At 33.4% G+C, this 20,995-nt stretch overlaps 1 protein-coding gene across 9 annotated transcripts in view; it reads right to left on the bottom strand.

The window, feature by feature from the left end:
• The window catches only part of LOC145268298 (CREB-regulated transcription coactivator 1-like), a 237,986-nt gene that overhangs the window by 165,237 nt on the left and 51,754 nt on the right, over positions 1 to 20,995 (bottom strand). For all 9 annotated transcript variants that reach the window (XM_080123726.1, XM_080123735.1, XM_080123774.1 and 6 more), the window contains exon 4: positions 18,747 to 18,808. In XM_080123726.1, coding sequence (XP_079979852.1) covers positions 18,747 to 18,808 — 62 coding nt within the window. The remainder of the gene's footprint in view (positions 1 to 18,746; positions 18,809 to 20,995) is intronic.

Here is a 20,995-nt window from a genome sequence, read left to right as displayed (position 1 = left end):
ATACCCTGAGATCATCAAGCGAGGAGGACAAAAACTACTTAGCACTCTCTGCACAATCATACAGAGTGCCTGGACCACTGCAACTGTCCCTTAAGATTGGAAAGATGCACAGCTAGTGACCACATTCAAAAAGGGAAATTGCAGGCTGTGCGGTAACTATAGGGGTATATCACTGCTTTCAGTCCCTGGGAAAGTGTTCGCTCGTGTTCTCCTGAACAGGCTTACAGCGCACGCTGAAACCTTGCTACCTGAGGCATAATGTGGATTCTGTGCAAACAGAGGCACAGCGGATATGATCTTCTCACTCAAACAGATCCAGGAGAAATGTGTGGAGAAAAATATGGGTCTGTACATGATCTTTGTGGATTTTATGAAGGCTTTCGACACGATGGATTGAAGCACTCTTTGGGAAGTCTTGTTGAAGCTTGGCTTTCCTGCACACCTCACCAGCCTTGTCAGAGCCCTTCATTCAGGCATGAAAGCCACAGTTAAGCTAAAGGGCGAGCTCTCCAATCCGTTCGACATGTAGAATGGTGTCAAACAGGGCTGCGTCCTCACTAACCCTCTTCTTACTCTACCTGTCAGTTGTGCTTCGGCATGCCTTTAGAAATTGTGGTAAGGGTGTTTTGATACGATCTAGGCTGGGAGCAGACCTTTTCAATGTCAATGCATACAAATCCGCAAATAGAACAACAAAGATACTCGTACAGGAGCTCATGTTTGCTGATGACACCGCATTTGTAGCGCATAATCACGAGGATGCTCAGAACATAATAACTCGCTTCGCAGGATCAGCCAAGGCCTTCGGATTGAAGATTAACATCAAGAAAACCGAAATGATGTACCAACAATCCCCTGGATCACCAGCAACAAGTCAGTCAATTAAGATTCAAGACCAAGAGCTTTACAATGTCAGCAAATTCAAATACCTAGAGACCACGGTCATGAACAACAAAATGGACGAGGAGATTTCTACAAGAACGGCTAACGCCTCCATATCCTATGGAAAACTCAAACAGAAGGTCTGGCAAAATAAAGACCTGACGTTCAGAACTAAATGCGTGGTGTACCGCGCCATTGTCCTCTCGTCACTCTTATACGGTGCAGAAACTTGGACAGTGTACAAACTGGTAGCCCGCAAGCTCAACACCTATATGATGAGACACCTCCGGCAGATTTTAAATATCAAGTGGTATGACTTTGTCAGCAACAGGGAGATCCTATCACAAGCCAACCTCCCAAGCATGTATGACCTGCTTATCCGGAAAAACCTGAGATGGGCCGGGCACATAAGCAGAATAGAGAACTCCTGACTACCAAAACAGGTACTGTTTTCACAACTGGAGGATGGGGTACAAGGCATAGGCAGACCTAAGTTCAGGTTTCGTGACACTGTCAAACGAAATCTAAAGGACAGGTTGATCCCTACTGGAAGATGGCAGACCCTCATTCGCGATCGTGACAAGTCGAGAATTATGGTCCACAGGAAGTCGTCTTCGGACACTAAGGACAGCACATGATGATGATGATGATGATGATGATGATGATGATGATGAGGGGTAGTGTTTATTTGGTAATTTTGGCCTGGTAGACCAACAAAACCTACTTTAAAATCTTGTTTTCTAAAGGTTTTCAGGTGTGCTGAAAAAAAATATCGCATTTAAATTTTCCGCAAATAAGTATTTTTCCGGGTATTAAACAATGTAATTCTTTATGTTATAAGTGGTAGCTAGGCTATTGTTGTACACACAAGTGTGCATATTTTTGCTTAATACCCAGAAAAATACTTATTTGCGGAAAATTTAAATGCTATATTCGTTTTCAGCACACCTGAAAACCTATCGAAAACAAGTTTTTTTAAGATAGGTTTGTGTTGGTCTACTAGGCCACAATAAACACCACCCCTAAAAAAATAACAGCCCCCCCCCCACTCACAAGGTGGCCATAAAGTGGGTGCTCATTTTATGTTAAATTAAAATACAAAAGTTATCCCCATTTTTTGAAACACTAATATACCACCTTAAGGAAAAATGTCACATAACCCACTACACAATTTAGGGCATTAGTTTTCCAACGAGCCTTCATTTGTTAAATTCTGATCAATAGTTGTCAAGATTTCAAACTTATAAAATTGCCAAAAAAGGTGGTATATCTATATCTGGATATAGATATACTCATAGCCAAACTATATGAAAATTTGCAGGCTTTTTGAAAATTATAATACTATTCTATGTTTAAAATGTATGACAATTGGTAAAAAAGAACCTATATTTTCAAACCAATAAAAAATGTCCAAATTTGCCTACATTCGTATACATAGTATCCTGGCTGCTTCAGTTGTCTCCACTACATTTATCGGTTTTGCTGCTTCGGTTGTCTCCTCTGTGGCCTTGCTAGGCCACTAATATATATATATATATATATATATATATATATATATATATATACATGTTCCCTTTCTGTTTTAATAGAAGAGTGCTTTTAAATTCTGAATTCTTATTGATTCCTATGAATGTTCGTTCTTAACTTGTGTAATCATAAGATGTTTGCATTACATGTTACACAAAAATATAATTTTCTGTTTTTATTTTTGTAAAAGTCACATGAAAACCAAACTGATGCAAGTGTATTTCATTACTTGACTCGATTATTTTTAATTGATTGACAATAATGTCGATTATTTTTAAATGTCAATATGAATTTCCAGCAAAAAAAATGTTCACTTTTGAGAAAATGGATTTTCACTTCCCACAAGTTGGTTTAATTTTCTCAATAATAATAATAATAATAATAATAATAACAATAAAGAAATAATAAAAATTAAAAACCTAAACATGTAAAAAAGAAAATGCTGATGAGGATCAATAAATAAAAATAAGTCAATATCAACAATGGTATTGAAATAACAGCTGTCACAATGCATTAAAAAACAAAATTATGATACCTTTCTCTATTATAATTTGAACATGTGAGTAATATATATATATATATATATATATATATATATATATATATATATATATACTAGCCGGACCCATTAACCGGTATTGCTTGGTAGAAACATGCCCCCCCCCCCGCTACTCGCAAAAAAGAAAACTATGGTTGTTGTGGTGGCCACTGCCGTCTCTGATCAATTGTGCACACTAGCGACTGTGGCCGAAATGAAATAATCTGGTTTTCATTAAACAATCAGTGCTGGTTTGGGGCAATAACCTGCAGGCACTGTTTGAATCTAAGAAAAGCAATTAAGGGAATGCGTAAATTAGTATGAATTAATAAAATTACAAAAAATGGTTCATTAGAATAATAATGGAAAGTAAAAACAGAAGTGTATATGGACTGTTTAGAGTGATCGAAATCAGTGGTAGCAATTCTAGCTGTTTCCATTTGTTTTTAAAGTCTTCCACCAATAGTATAAAATTAAATTCCAGTTTCATGTTGTCTTTTTTTAACGTGTAAAACAAAATTACGACTTTTTTCACTTCACTTCTTTGAGTACTGTCATGTTAAAAAGAACAACATTTAGAGTAGACATTTCAAACTTCCCATGTAAAGAATGGATTTCGGAGTAGACAACCCCCTTGGGAGGTGGGGGGGGGGGGATAATTCCCCAAAATGTAACCGTAATAACCATTGTCAGTATATCCACCCGAAAATGCTAATAAATAAAAATAAATAAAAATTGGGGGTGGTAGTGTCGGTAGGAGATAACTAAATTTGTTTATCGCACGTGCGTACAAACCTGGCAGCCAGTTAATTACAGCGCATAATACAGGTCTTTATATCTTTATAAGTACTTGTCTCCGCAAAATTTGAATGAGAGTCTCTTAATCAGCATAGTCGAAAACATAAAAAGTCATCATTCTAAAAAAAAAAAAAAAAAAAATTGTGGACCTAATGTACAAATTTCGATACTTATTAGATGAATTTCTGTACAAAACAATCTAAAAACACTGCCACACATATAAATCAGCTTTGAGTGGACTTTGCAAAAGATAGGTTCCAAAACAACTAAGCCTATGAGGAAGGAACTCACATACACACAAAATGACATGCATATATGTTTTTGATGATTGTATAACGAAAGCCGACAGCCCACTTGGGAACACTGATCATGCAGTGATAATGGTTGAAATCGCCCTAAACTCTAGAGTCAAAACTGAAGAGCCAGTGCTCAAAACAACGAGATATTATAAAAAGGCTGATTGGGAAGCCATCAGAGATCTTATCAGAGACGCCCCATGGGGAAATATTTTTTCTCTTCCTGCTGAACAGTGTGCAAACGAGACCACTGAATGGTTCAAAACTGCAATCGAAGCGCACGTTCCCATGCGGAAATTCTATAGCAAGCCCCACTCTCCCTAATGGTTTACTTCGACTTGCGCAACTGCCATTGCTCAAAGGCAGCATGCATACCGCAGATTTAACCGACATAAGTCCAGTTCAAACAGACAGAAGTACATAGAAGCTAGAAGTAAAGTTAAGAAAGAAATAGCGACAGCTAAGAGAGAATTTACGGATAACCACTAAAAAACGCATCGAAGCACAAAAACTAGGAAATCTACAACAGTGTAGTAAATAATGGGCAATCAACAATTCCCCCACTAACCAACAATCACGAGGTTGTTTGCTCAGCAACCGAAAAGGCTAACATGCTTGCCAGTCCGTTTGCCTCAAACTCCACACTGGACCCTTCCAACCACTCCCTACCTGAATTTCCTATGCAGACAGACGCCACGGTAGACGACCTGACAATCACCCCTGCTCAGGTGCATGCTATCATAAAAAACCTTGACACTTCAAAAGCATGTGGACCAGATCTCATCCCAGCTGTGCTTTTAAAAAAGTGCTCAGCCGAAGTAGCTCCAGTTCTCTCCAAACTCTACAACAAATGCCTTAATGAATCTTACTTTCTGGGCTGTTGGAAAACTGCTTCTGTGGTACCAGTATTCAAGAATTCTGGCGAAAGAACTGACCCAATAAATTATCGCCCCATTAGCCTCCTTCCACTTTTTGCCAAAATATTTGAGACCTTAATTAACCATGCTCTAGTTCATCACCTTACAGATGCTAAACTTCTGACTGACCAACAATATGGATTTAGACAAGCCCGTTCCACAGCAAACATCTTAACTGTAATCTCTGAACGTATATACCATTCACTGGACAAAGCGGGAGAGGGCAGAGCGGTAGCTCTAGATATATCTAAGGCTTTTGACAGGGTCTCCTCAGGAAGATAAGATCATAGGTCTCCTCAGGAAGATAAGATCAGACGGTATCACTGGTAGAATACTTACCATAATTAAATCCTTCTTAGATAAGAGAAAAATCCAGGTTGTCCTCGACGGTTGTACATCTAAACAATATGATATAAATGCGGGAGTGCCCCAGGGGTCTATCCTTGGACCTCTACTGTTCCTGATATTCATAAATGACCTCCCCGACAAAATTACCTCTGAGATGGGTATATATGCTGATGACACCACACTCTATAACAGGCACGACAGGAAAACAAATGAACATATATCTAAAGAAATGGCAGAAACACTAGAGGATGACCTCCAATCAGTAGTGGAATGGGGACAAAAATGGATGGTCACGTTCAATGCCGCCAAGACTAAACTAGTTTCATTCAATAATTACAAGAAACCTTCTCTACCACCTATAGCAATAGCCAACAACTCTTTATCTGAGAGTACGTCTTTCAAGCTCCTTGGCCTAACGTTCACAGGAAACAAGAGTTGGAACAATTACATAGAGGGCATTGCCAGGGCCGCTGCAAGGAAGGTGGGCTCTCTCTACAGTGCTAGAAAACTACTAACACCCGAAAGTATCCTGTACCTCTATAAGGCAACCATTCGCCCATGTATGGAGTATTGCTGTCATATTTGGGCTGGTGCATCGGCTACTAGTCTCTCGCTCCTTAACAAGGTTCAAAAGAGAGTCGCAAATCTGATAGGCCCTAAATGGCATCAAAGCTTCAGCCTCTGTCTCATCGACGAAACGTTGCATCCCTCTGCCTGTTCTACAAGTATTTTAATGGTGAATGCTCTGATAAACTGCAAGCACTTATGCCCCCATGACGTGAACACCCTCGACAGACCCGACAAGCTGCAAAATCCCACCCCCACACTGTAGAGATCCCTAGATGTAAAAGATCTTTCTACTCCAGTAGTTTCTTCCCCAGAACCGCTAGACTTTGGAATTCCATTCCAGGTCACTGAGAAGTTCAAGTGCAACGTGAACCAACATCTTGCTGCCCAAATCCCTACATAGTACCCCAGTAATTGTTTCCCCTGATAGTAACCCCCTACACCAAAGTGACAATGTGCCTTGTTTGGGGTGAAAATGTAATAAAAAAAAAATATGCATATGGGCATAGTTCAGAAGCTAAGGAATGAGGCTGGAGAGCATGGTTTGGTTTTGATTCTAGTTCATGGCACCCAAGTCATATATACATATTTTTAGTTTTTATCTCACTACTATATATTAGTAGTAATATAATAATTAATAAAGAATTGTCTATAATAATAAATACGTAATCTGCATGAATTAAAATATCATATTTAAGCATATCTTATGACCGAGCAACACTGGGCTGCCTGCTAGTATAATGTAAAAAAATTTCTTGGGAGTCAGCACAGATCTGATTCAGGAACATACCTGTGATAGTAGGTGCAATAGCCTATTCTTATCAGCTGGTAATTAAGGTTGTAGACTCAGAGTCACTCAGGTTTCAGAAGGAGCCAGAGACTCAAACTTATAAAAATGGTAGAAATTAGTATCAGATTTTTTAATACTATTCAGATTATTACTGAATGTTGGAAGATTTGAAATACAGAGTCAGAGACAGATATTTTGAAATTCTTGAAATCCTAGGAGTTGTGTTGTGTATCTTCAGACGTTGCAACCCTGATGATAACAATTCTGGTGGCTAAAGTGATATTGCAACACGTGGCGCCATCAGCAAATTTTGCTACCAGACAGGGTATAAAAAAACAAATATTCCTGAGGCAATACGACCAGTGTTTTTATTGCAACACCATTTCTATGAGATTACAGACCAAGGAACACTTCACCTGCTCTTACATCTGACAATCAGAAGATTTTGTAATATATATATATATATATATATATATAGCTCTTGGTAAAGGAATAAAGAACTCAGGTAATGATTTTTAATTTTCAACACAATAGTGGCTGATGGCTAGTGATAAAAATGCCCGACTACTGAAAATGCAATTAAATTTTTAAATAACCGGAAACACCTTCCTGTTTCTATTTACACTGAAGAGCTGTGATATGGCGAAACATCTAGGAGTGGATGAACTAAACAAATATTCATTTATAAAGGATATTTTTTTCTACTTTTAATAAAAGGCCCGGTACCTCAAAAGATAGACATGAGTGGTCACAACTGATAGTGAGTGATGTCTATGTTTCAAATTGCCAGATTGGTTCACTCACTGATTCATTTGTAATTATACATATTTTTTTTTTTACTCACGTTCATCCTTAACAAGGCATGTCGCCACTTAAGACATAAGAGGCTATTAATTGGAACTACGGCTAAAGTAGATTAACAAGGTGTTGGTTTACATTACATCTAAACTTTTGCATATCAATATATCATATAAGTCAGGGAAGCAGGTAGCAGGAAAAGAATTCCAAAGTCTAGCTGTTCAAAGAGCGAAACTATTAAAATAGAAAGCTTTCTGGCATTTAGGGACCTCAATAGTGAAGGGGTGTGATTTTGTTGCTAAGCGGGTTTGTCAGGGATATGTATGTCAAGGAGGCACAAATGCAACAAGTTCGTCAGAGCAGATTCCATTAAAATATTTATAAAACAGGCACAAAGATCGAACATTGCAGCGATAGAACAGGGGTTGGAGCTTAGTTGACAAAGTGGGACCTATTAGATTGAAGACTCTTTTTTGGACTCTATCCAGAGGGAGAGACTAGTGGTAGGTGCACTATCCCATATGTGGTAACAATATGCCATGCATGGGCGAATGGTGGCCTTGTAGAGGTACAGGATACTCTCAGGTATGAGTAGTCTCCTAGCATGGTAGAAAGAACTTACCTTCCTTGCAGTAACCTTCATAATGTCCTCAATGTATTTGCCCAATTCATATTGCCCGTGAATGTTAGGCAGAGGAGTATGAAGGAAAAATTCTCAGGTAGGATGTTATTTTTATGGATGTTGGAGAGGCGTCTTATAATTGTTAAAGGAGAGCAGCAAAGTTTTAGTAACATTAAATATTACCATCCATTTACAGCCCTCTCCCACTACGGTCTGGAGATCATTTTCTAACAATTCTGCCATTGTTTTAGACTTACATACATTTGTACTTTCCTCGTGCATGTAACAGAGTTTTGTATCATCAGCAAATATACCCATCTCGGACATGATATCATCAAGAAAATCGTTTATAAATATCAGAAATGATAGTGGTCCAAGAATCAACCCCAAGGCACTCCTGCACTAAGGTTATGCTGCTTGGATGTATGTCTATCAATGACAACCTGGATAATCCTATTGTCTAAGAAGGATCTAATTATATTTAGTATACATCCAGTTATACCACACAATTTAATTTTTATTAGCAGCCCTTCATGCCCGACTTTGTCAAAGGCCTTGGATATATCAAGAGCTACAGTCCTGGCTTTGCCTGCCTTATTCAGTGCATTGTGTATGTGTTCAGAGATGACTTAAAAGATTTGCAGTAGAACATTGCCTAAATCTACACCGATTAGCTTTTGCGAGGTGGTGGACTCATGCTTAATTAATTAAAGTCTCAAAGATTTTAGTGAAGAGGAAACTGATAGGGTGAATTGTCAAAGAACATATCTATCTGTGGAATTTATATGCAAACTTGACTTTAAAATAATGTTATCCAATTAATGTATTGACCAAACAATACCATATGTAACTCCATTAAACTTCGTGAAAACATGACTTAGAAAAGATGCAACAGCTGTTTTTCAATATGTCTATTTCATTCCATGTCCATTTCGTTGTTAAAAAAAAATCAGAAGTATTTATAGGGTCTAAATTTCAATATTTCATAAGACACTCTATTGATTTTATTCTCAAACCAATTTTTTTTAAATGATCGATTATTATGTAATTATTTTTCATAGAGGTTGCATACTTAAATACCTTTTTTAATATAGGATGGAGGACATCTGAAATATTAAAACTTATAATTTTCATGCATTTATGTTTACTATATTTCTTTATTTTGTCAAATGTTAAGAAATTCGTCATTTTTAATTGCCTATCTTCCTGATACTGGTTTAAAAATTTTAGCACAGATTTATGACAACAACCAAAAAAAATGGCTCTAGAAATGAAAAATATGGAACAACTATTTTCTCTGATGAAGGCATTTACTGCTGAAAAATTTTAACAGTGTTTGCTGGTTAACAATCAATTTACTGAGAGAAACATTTGATGAATGAATAACTTCACAAAACAGACTTGTCAATTAGCCACCTTGTTTGGGCAATTTAACCCCAATTTTCTTTGGGAACATGTAAAATCTCATACCTACACTGATAAACCAGACACAATAGATCATTTGGAAGATAACATTTGATGCATTATTGTAGATGTATAGCTTAATTTAATGCACAGTTTGTGAAAATTGGACTTTTAGATTACACTATATATGCGCAAATCACGGGGCCATATCCCCAAAAGTTTATTTAAATTATAAATGCCAAAAATTCACCTTTGAAATAAAACCAAATATTTGTATAATTTCTGTTACTTATTTATAATTAAAGTTTGCAGCCTCTAAAAAAAACAAAAAAAAAACAACAACACAACTTTATATACATACATTGTAACTTACTTCAGTCTTGACAAACTATGGATACCTACTGTAAAAGTGCCTGTGCATGAAATTTTTGTGGCAAAAGCTGTGCAATATTCAATCACACCTCTACCAAGTCAGCGTTATTAAATACCAGTGGCAACTGGAGGTTCCAGAGGACTGGAAACAATGCTGAGATAAGCAGAGAGCACTTACAGCACCTACAATTCCCAAATAGTCACCCATCTGGTACTAGCCAGGCTCAACGTTGCTTTACTTTGGTGATCTGACGAGAACCGGTACTTCAATGTGATTATGCCATATACTCATACATATACACAATGTATTATATTGAATGCTATCACAATGGATGTAATAATACATCAGAACAGATTGTACATGTGAGAATATTTTTATACAGAAAGCATACACAGAAATGGCAAATTCTGCCTTCTGATTATGAGATAAAATACAAAGTCAGGTGACACTGGGTATCCAGTGTTAGTCGTAATGATGTTTCAACCCTAAATTTTATCATACAAGTTATATCTATTCTAAATTATGTGTAAACATAAACCAATATTTGGTAACAGTTGTTTACTTTATGTTGTCATAATTTGCTTCAGTGAAATGTTATTATTCAATTAGAACAAAAGTATATATATATATATATATATATTATATATATATATATATATATATATATACACACTTTTAAATAAAATACTAGGCGGAAGTTTCTCAAGAGCTCTTTCGGCTATCATCTCGTCAAGAGTAAATCGATAGCAATCTAAATAATATTGTAACGAAAATAAAGAGTTCTATTGGGGAACTTATTTAATGTGCCAACGTACGGGGACATTAATTAAATTTATTTACGTTTAAAAATGATTAAAAATATTGGCACAATGAGGGAGAAAAAAAAAAAAAAAAAAAAAAAAAAAAAAAAAAAAAAAACAGGAGAAAAAATTCAAAGTTCCCCAAAGAGAAACAATGCGTTTGATGTTTCCTTTTGCCGGCACAAAGAAGGTTGACGCACCGCGATAGAGACGGCCTCCAAAATCTTTAAATCTTCTGCAGCCTTGGACTCTGCTATTGGCCAGCATTTGGTTGACAACCCGTGCTGTGCCGATAGATATAAAATAGATTGGTTCGAGGTGCTACATAGAGCGGACTCCAAAAACCATTTAAAGATTTTGGAGGCCGTCTCTATCGCATGTGCGTCAACCTTCTTTGTGCCGGCAAAAGGAAACATCAAACGCATTGTTTCTCTTTGGGGAACTTTGAATTTTTTCTCCTGTTTTTTTTTTTTTTCTCCCTCGTTGTGCCAATATTTTTAATCGTTTTTAAACGTAAATAAATTTAATTAATGTCCCCGTACGTTGGCACATTAAATAAGTTCTCCAATAGAACTCTTTATTTTCGTTACAATATTATTTAGATTGCTATCGATTTACTCCTGACGAGACGATAGCCGAAAGAGCTCTCGAGAAACTTCTGCCTAGTATTTTATTTAAAACAATATATACAAATTCTGTACCTCTAAACATTTATTTAAATATATATACATACATATACATATATATATATATATATATATATATATATATATATATAAGTAATGTCACAAGAAATACAGAAGAGGGGGAGTGTTTCTTTAGTGTTAGTGATATAAGTGTTTCTATGAATGGTCTATATAAATTGGAGTTTTTGACCTGCATTATATTTTTAATGTTGAATACATGTATAAATGATTAAAAGCTTTCTTGAATACATACATTAGATACATACACACCCAAATATACATATATGAGAAAACAACTGTCTATGGTGACATATATATATATATATATATATATATAATAATAATAATAATAATATAATATAAAGCTGGACGTCTGTGTGTGTGTCTGGTCAGGAATAGGCTCCTATATGGTTGACTATTATAGAAAACTGATCACATATAATGATAGAAGATGTACCCATTCCTGTGTCTCGATACGTTTGATCTGGCATAATGATGAATCATTAAAATTGTGGGGTCTGCGTCCACAAAGTATGGAAATAAAATATTTAAAAATTAAAAAAAAATTTTACAAGTGTTTTTGATATAGATGTACATAATACTTTGATAAGTATGTGTTAATTTAAATAGAGATGGTATAATAAAATTGTGGGGTTTGAATTCGTGCCTGGCCTCCATAGAATGGAAATAGGCACAAACTTTAATAAAGACTTTTCATATCTATCTGCGTAAGTATACTTTGATAATTATGTTTCATTTTGAAGAAATATGGTATAATAAAATTATGAGGTGTCCGTTCGCGCTTGACCTCCATAGAATTGAAATATGTCACAAAGTTTAACAAGGTTTTTTAATATAGATCCACAGAATATTGTGATAAGTGTTTCAGTGTGAACAGGTATGGTATAATAAATTATGGGGTTTATCTATTTTATTTTTACTTTCATGATATTTTTCTTTGGTTTTGATACTTCCAAATTCGAAGCTATCTCTTTACAACCCTTCCTTTTCATAACCTATCATACTTTCATAAATCAGAGTCCATTTTCTGTAGGCTGTTTTTGAACCCAGTCAATGACGGGTACCTTTGCTAGCATATATATAAACGTAATAAGTACACTCATGCTGAACTTATTTCGGCTGAACTTATTTCGGGCCCGCTCATCTATGGCCTGTCTCGTTGGAGACGTGACTGGCTGTTGCTCACTCGGGATCTTGCCTCCGATCGCCGGGCTTGGGCCGCAGCGATACGAGATGTGCATCTTCATGAAGCCGACTCAACTCCTCAAGGGTGAATGTCGTTTCAAGTACAAGTAAGTAATAAGTACACTGGATATTAACTTTCATCTCATTTTATCCTGGAGTATACCTAATTACCGACAGACTACTTTCCAAGAACTTGAGTTGATTAAATTTTTAACTTTCTTATTTTTATTTTCCCTATCTTACTCTTCTCTTACTTTTTGTACTTAATTTGTCCTGCTTTATTGATATTTTATAATTTAAATTTTTTCATGAGAACTTGCAAGTTTTTTTGTCTTTGGTTTTTTAAATGTATTTAATTTTTTGAAGTTTTTAAAAAATGTGTGAAGGTTTTCAAATTTTTTAAAATACTTTTATAAATTAGAAAAAAATGTTCTTAGTATTTCATATTCTTATATATTGTTTTGTATGTTCCATTAGGAACGAACTCACACTCACAAACTTCCTTTTATATAATAGTAGAGATTCAAGCTATTTTGTATACATGATTCTATTAAAATCAACAGTAGGTTCTTTTATATGGTAGGAACACATTCGAAATAAATGTTTCTGTTTAGCAGAATTGAACCATAATACTTGCTTTTTGAATTTTAAACTTTAATTGAAGCCATTATATAAAAATAATTTTATAAAATCAACAGCAGGTTCTCTACAGTATAATGTAGACTACAATGAATTGAAACTAAGTTACTGCAGGAAGGATTAGAATCTTCCCTCCAAGTACACTGCAATGAATCTGACTAGAGCAGACAATCAATTTGATTGAAAAATTAGTGATTTTACAAATTTCGATGACAATAAGAGTATGGGAAGGTGAAACATTTGTTGATCCTCATTCAATTCAGGGCAATATCAGGTCTCCCTGTTAGTGTGTGTATATATATATATATATATATATATATATATATATATATATATATGCTGTGTGTGTGTGTGTGTGTGTGTGTACTAGCAAAGTCCTGACTTTGACTTTGGTGCACCATCTCTAGGTCAGAGACCATCATCATGTCAGGTTTAGTCATGATGGGTCCAGTGATGAGGGTTGTAGGAGAGTATATATACATATGCTATGAACTTGATCATAATCTTGAAAAATGATATGCACCATCCCTAGGTGAGGGACCATCATTATGCCATGTTTGGTTATGATCGGTCCAGTGATCTGAGCTGTAGAAGAGTTGTACAGATAAACACACATGAATGCTACTATTATTACTATAATTATTTTTTTAAATTTAAAAAAAAAATTAAAAAAATAAAAAAAAATTATAATGACCCTTATCCTCTTTCGGAGTTGACCATCAAGGACATATCCTCGATTGGTACTAACACACTTGGGTTATCAGTATTATTTGGGTTCACTTTAAAATTTAAACTTAATATTTTTATTATAAAGAAAGATTTAGTTTGTTTGTAGCTAAAACTATGTCACAAGTTAGAATTTGTTCTCAATGTTTATTATCATGGACTTGAATTTATTCTTAAATATTTTTAATCTTGATACAAAAAATATTTTACCAAATTTGTAATGGGAAGTTTTTGTTTACACATTTTCCTTTATCAAATTTATCCTTCCTGGTAACATTCAAAAGAAATCCTAAACAAAGCATTTTAGCATTCTAATTTTAAAATATTTTCTAAAAAAAGACTGAATTTGGTTGACCAATTTTGGATACATTTAAGTTTGAATAGAGAACGTTCATCTGCCTGCTAATTGTCATATTGGAACTCTCATATGGTTTGGAAAAGGTTTGCTTCAAAATAAAGTTATTTTATCAGATAAAATATATAAAGAACAATGCAATTTTCCATTTTTCTCTTTACATGTAATATTTGTTAAGTTGCCTCATTTACAAAGAATGATTGTTCAATGAGGGATAAAGCATATATTAATAGTAGTATTGTATGTAAACGAGCACACCTATAGAAACACAGAACTATGCAAAAGAATGCAATTATCTAGAGTTATCTAGCATATGTATCATTGGATAACTCCACTGAACACTTTTTAACAATATAGCTTTACTGAGAGGACACTTAACGATGTTGGATGAACTGGAGCACATAGAAATGTGGATCAGATGTTATATTAGCTTTTGTGAGGATTAAGAAATTAAGACAAAAAATGCTGGGAAAAAACCTTTTGGCTAAGAATAAAGTGTAATATCTGTTCTAGTACCACACTTCACCTTTTTCAATCCTCAGTTAATTAAGAAATCCTTCTAGATTGAGGCAATTTTAACTTTTGTCTCAATTCAGAGTACTCTTTGGGGGGGGGGCTAGATATTACTGACATTAACAAACAAGCTTTTGTCCAACCCTGGTAACTAAGAACTTCAGTGATTTAACAAGAACCGATGTATCTAACTCTAGCAAACAAATAGGGACATATATGATGATAGATCACTTTTGGTAATTCATGGTAGATTTGCAGAGATCTTGTGTTGTTTCTTAAAGGGTATGAGGTGGATTTCAAATTTTGATTTATCAGAAAGAACAAATATAGCAATATTCGAATGTGGGTGCATGAAAATAAGATTAAAATCAGAAATTTCCCACATCTGATTACAATTAAACAGAGAATGGAAAATTCTATTTTAGAATGAGGAGTGTGTGAGAATACATGACCTCTGAAAAGCTAGAGAATTCCTGCATTTAGGAATTTGACATGAAAGTGATTAGACATGGGTTGCAAATCTTACACCATCCTACAAAGATTGAAGTCAATCTTGATGCATTTGCTGCAAATCACTGTAAGAATTAAATCCAAATCTCAGAGTAATTGTTTTTTCTTTTTTTTTGATTGCCTCTATCATTCCAGTGACAAAGGAGAGGAAGACAAAAAGATTACCATCTCTGCAATTGTCACATCAACTACTTCAGAAATGCCAACAAAATGGATCTATGGATATCGAAGAATGCCCTTCTCCATGTTACAAGAATTGCAGAAGACTTAGTGTACAAAGATATTTTTAAAATAATGAAAATATACAACTAAGAAAAAGACTATTCATTGGCAAGTGAAGCAAATTCAAGCAAATTAAATGGGTCCCAAACAAAGTCTACAATACATGCGCAGACTAAACAATACTTGGAAATACTGTGAATTCAAAAAACTGGGGTCAAAAGATACGACTACATATAGGATGAATTGATTCTTATATCGATAGAAAGCATACAAGATACATTGCACAGAAGTAATATGAAGTTAGAACCAAGCATATTCACAGAGGCTAGAACTGATAAAAAAAATTAATTGACAAAATAATTGAGGAGAAACACACAAAATTGGTTCATTTCTTCTGGATCAAAAAGGTTCATAAAAGAACTTAAAATTCTAATTTCTACATTATATCTTTTCAATCCACTGGAATGTATAGAAAAATTAATTCATGCCTGTGACACTGATGAGGATTTTAAAACTTAAACATATTAACAAAGAGTATATAATACAAAGTATATAATAATATTATCAAAGAGTATATAATAATTAGGGCTATGACAACAGCATATTCTTTTCATTGTTTTTACTCTCGAGTATATATCCGACACAAACACAATTAATCAACACCACTCTACATAAAGACATATGATATCAATGGATACATACCAGATAATCAAAACATAGCCCTAATAATAATATTATCAAAGAGTATATAATACAGCACAAAAGTACTTTAAAATGCTTTGACCTAATTAATGAGATTTGATTAAATATTTCTTTCACATTATAGATTCTGAAATTTGCCTCCTTTTTCAAGTATTTAATCTAGGACCATTACAATATATATAATTCTTTAAGATCAAAAATATTGAATTGAACACTCAATAGTAATCAAAATTCTAGAGCTCAAAATATAAGAGAATAGAGTCCCAATTTTTTTTTTGTATAAAACATTTCTCCCAAACAATTTTTTCGACCATATTAAATCATGCAGTTTCTTGTTTACCATAAAATAGTCAGATATGTTCAATTGGTCAAATTAGTGGGGAGTTCATTTGAAAAAAAAAAAAAATTTAATAAGAGTGAATATTTTGCAAAAACTGTTCATTTTCAGATCCTATATATCAACTTTGAGTGAAATACTAATTGGTAGGAATTACAAAAGTAAATATAGCTTACAATACAGATATAGAACTCACAAAGAGAATGGGTTTTAAACATCCAATGACTGCATTCAAAATGTTCAAACACAAAAATAGTAAATCTTTTTTTGTTACAAAATTTCAACTAGTAGATAATACTGTAATTCCCAAGTGATTTCCCGTATTTATAGTTATCAAATGTTGCAAGAGACCTTCAAGCTTATCAGTATAAACTTAAAGCTGAATCTGCATGAGAAGGAATATAAGGCTTCTGATAGAGAAACAAATGCTTGTTTGGTGTACATATTGTAATTCCTATCAAAATTAATGAATGTTAAATGCTGGAATCAGGATTTATTATCATTTTCTTCCATTTATACAACCCACTTTTTTCTACTTGTTAAAATCTTTTTTAAATATTTCCATTTGATTATATTTTTCTATTAATAGTATGAATTCATTAAAAAAAATTTCTTAATTTTATCTTTAAAAATAAAAATCAACAGCCTTTAGTTACATTCTTAGATATTATATCCATTTTAAGATTTCACACATTTCTATTTTTGTTACTTTTGTTGCAATGGCATTCACTCAGGTAGGATTGAGCCAACTTCTGCCATTAGCTTACACTACATTCTAAACCACAGCAACTCATGCCCAGCAGTGCTGAGCAAGATCGCACTAGATGGCTAATTGCAATTCCACTGTTAGAAGCTGACCACCCTGAACTTGAGAGATCAGCAAAATCCTCTTACGATGGATGGTTTTATTCTTTGCTCATTAAAAATGGGTTTGGTTTTTGTTAAACCAAGCAATAAAACCTTAAATAAACTGTTAATAATTTAGTAATGATTAAATTTATTTAAAATTAAATGATAAATTTATGAAGATTGTGGCCATGGAAGAATGCAAGAAAAAAAAATCTATTTAGGTATTAAAAGTAGTTTATATTATTTTCATTAAATGTTATTTTTATATGATTAATAAATATTAAATGAGGAATCATTTAAGTTAAAATTCGAGTTTTGTTGTTAGATAAACATGACATCAGTCCAAATTTAGTGGTCATTTTAGTTTGCTTTGCCTTCTTTCACATAATGTTGACACTTTACAACTGTGCTTCCTCAATTTTAGATGCATAAAACTGGATTTTCAATGGAAATGATTTCTCATTTAGTAATAAACTAGCATGCCGCCCAGCATTGCCCAGTCATAAAATATGCTCAATATATTATAATTTATGCAGATTTTGTATAGAGCAAATTCTTTATTGATTATTATATTGTACTCAATATATAGTAGTGCCCTCCTCCCACAGCATGCCTCGGTTGTAAAATATATTTAAGTATGACATTTTAATTCATGCTGATTGCAAGAATCAAAATCAAAATATAGCTTTCCAACCTCTTATTTGTTACCATCTGTACTAGGTTGTAACGCATATAAAAAGTAAAAAAAAAATAACATTGTAAAAAGTATGTGTATTTGCGCATGCGTAGAAGAGCATTTTAAATCAACTTATGCCTGTCAAGTTCCAATTTTTTTCAATTTTGATTTTTTAGCAACTTTTTTACCAGTTAAAAACCAAACTGAATTTGTTCAATAGGTCCAAATCCCTTGTATATCAAGTTGAAGTCTGTAGAATAAAAATTGACAGAGGAGTTTGGTAGAGACCATTCCTCATACAAACAAGGTCACTTATGTATATATATGATAGATAGATAACGAAAATAACAAAATTATTTTAATGCTTAAATATATATTTTTCTTGCATCCTTCCATGGCCTTGATCTTTATAAATTACCAATTCATTTTTATTCATTTAAAACCATTTCAGTTGGATGAATAATGTTCATAATTTTTAGACATTTGTCGTTTTTTTTTTACATGGTTTATATGATGAATAAAAGATGGATTTTTAAAACAAAAGAAAAAAAAACAAAGAACAATATTAAATACCAACACAATATTACCTCATTTTCTTATTCCCTCATTCTCCTTATTGTCTGTAGCTGAAACAAGAATAATGCATGAATGAGAAGTGTTCTTACCTGCGCCAACTTGTGTCTGGAGGTGGAGAAAGATAAGCTGCTCCATAGGGTGAACAATCAGTCTAGATAAATCAGTTAAGATAAATCAACAAAAAATATCACTAGATCAGATTAAAACAAAAACAAAAAAAAAAAAAGAAAGAGAAAAAAAAGAGAAAAAAAAGAGAAAAAAAAGAGAAAAAGAAAAAAAAAGAGAAAAAGAAAAAAAAAAGAGAAAAAAAAGAGGAAAAAAAAGAAAAAAAAAGAAAAAAAAAGAGAGAAAAAAAAAAGAAAAAAAGAGAAAAAAAAAAGAGAAAAAAAAAGAGAGAAAAAAGAAATGCTCATTTGCTTTACGGATGATTTATTTCTGAACAATTATATATTACTTATTACGAATGGAGATTATAGTCAAAGCTATACTATCTATTTATGCTCAATTCAATTTACTATTTCAGATTAATATATTATCTTTTAATGCACAATTCAGAGTGTAGTGTAGTATGTTTTGTTGTCATACAGCATTCTCCAAGACATTACCTCCTCAACCGGTGGTGGTGGTGGGGAGGGGTTGTAGTACTTATTTTGTTGGCATGAGACCATCTTCCCAGACATTACCTTCATTTAGAGGAGGGTAAGGGGAGTAGTACATGTTTGTTAGTCATGATACCATCAAACCAGTAAATACCATCTTATTTTTTCTTGGGGGAATGAGAAGTAGTGTAATATTTGTTCATTCATCATATATATGTAGATCACCTCCACTCTTGAAGGGAGGGGGCAATGTAATAAATACATGTTCATTTGTCATATATACTAACAAAAATATGTGACCAGGAGTATCTATATTAATAAAGTTAAATATATGTTTATGTTTATATATTTTTATGTAAAGGAGTCCTATATTATTTTTATTTTTTGGAATCCTTTGAGATGGGGCTTCATAATTTATGTATTCATTCTTTTGCAGATTGTTAGCCTTGTCATCATCGTTGTTTCACCACAGTTTGGCCAACTTATCCTCTGCCTTTTTCAGATGATTACGGTTCCAGGGGAGCATTGTCTTATTGATAGCGGTTTCAATCCTACCCAAGCAGGCCAGATTAGTTGGCCAAAACGTGGTAAGACAACAACAACAACTATGGAAGGCAATAATTACTGGGGATACAGTTGCAAGACTCAGCATTCCTATCTTGTTGTGGTTAAACACCTGAAGAAGGCTGGAGGATGAGCTGGCCAAAACATGGTGAAACAACAACAATGAAGCTGAGGATAACAGTCTACAAAATAATGAATACACAAATTAGCAAAGGATTCACTCCTACACAAACCAATCATTAACTTCAGAACTTTGGAACACAGCTGCTAGGCATAAGAAATTCAAATGTGAGCTATATTTACTTAATTTAGTTTTATTTCATTTCATCTCATTTAATTAACTCTTCATAAAAAATCAAATACCTCAAATTTTTGTGAAATTTTAAGAATGGATTTTAGATATCAATATTGTCTAAATTTCAGTTTTGTTGGAGTATTTTAAACGGTTTTAAAAGGGAGGAGCATAATATGAGCACAACTTATTTGAAAATTAAAATATTTCAGATTTGCATTAAATTTTATTCATTTAATCACCATTCCTTGAATTCTGGTTTCTTCTTAAGACCCCCTTATCCTTTGACAAACAATCAAAAATAATGTAATGGATTTAGATCAAAATTGGAATAAAAGTTCTAGGCATAAGGTTTAATATCATTATATCTTTTTGTAAAAGGACATAAAAGTGGTCAAAATTGTTCTGTTTAGGGAATTAATTTTATTTATCCTGGAGCGAGTATTTGTCTAATTATTAATAGTAACAAAATTATGAGACAACTTCACATGTGTATATGTTTTTCTTTATTCAACATAGCTTTTATAATTACACACTGAATTATTTTTATATATTTATTATTAATTGAATATGCAAATGACATAAATGTGAAAAGAATTTTTTTTAATCTTATTCAAAAACTTTTTTTTTTCATAAAATTCCAACAGAATGCATTTCGGTTTCTTTTCAAAATCACCCAAGCATTCATTCATTGTATTCATCAGTTAATTAGCACCCCTCCCTGATTTTCACCGTCTTTTTAATCTTATGCTAATAATGAGAATCAATATTAATCTATTAGATGTATCCACTCGATGTTGCCATGTTTTTTGTTTTAATTTTATTTTTGTTTCACTTTCCCTCCCTTATAAATCATAAATACTTGAAGATTTTTTTTTTTTAA

The sequence above is a fragment of the Euprymna scolopes genome, chromosome 4, assembly GCF_053919585.1.
Source record: "Euprymna scolopes isolate OS-2025 chromosome 4, ASM5391958v1, whole genome shotgun sequence".
Classification (NCBI taxonomy): domain Eukaryota; kingdom Metazoa; phylum Mollusca; class Cephalopoda; order Sepiida; family Sepiolidae; genus Euprymna; species Euprymna scolopes.
The sequence above is the reverse complement of the archived record's forward strand: the minus strand, read 5'-3'. Positions and strand labels throughout refer to the sequence as shown.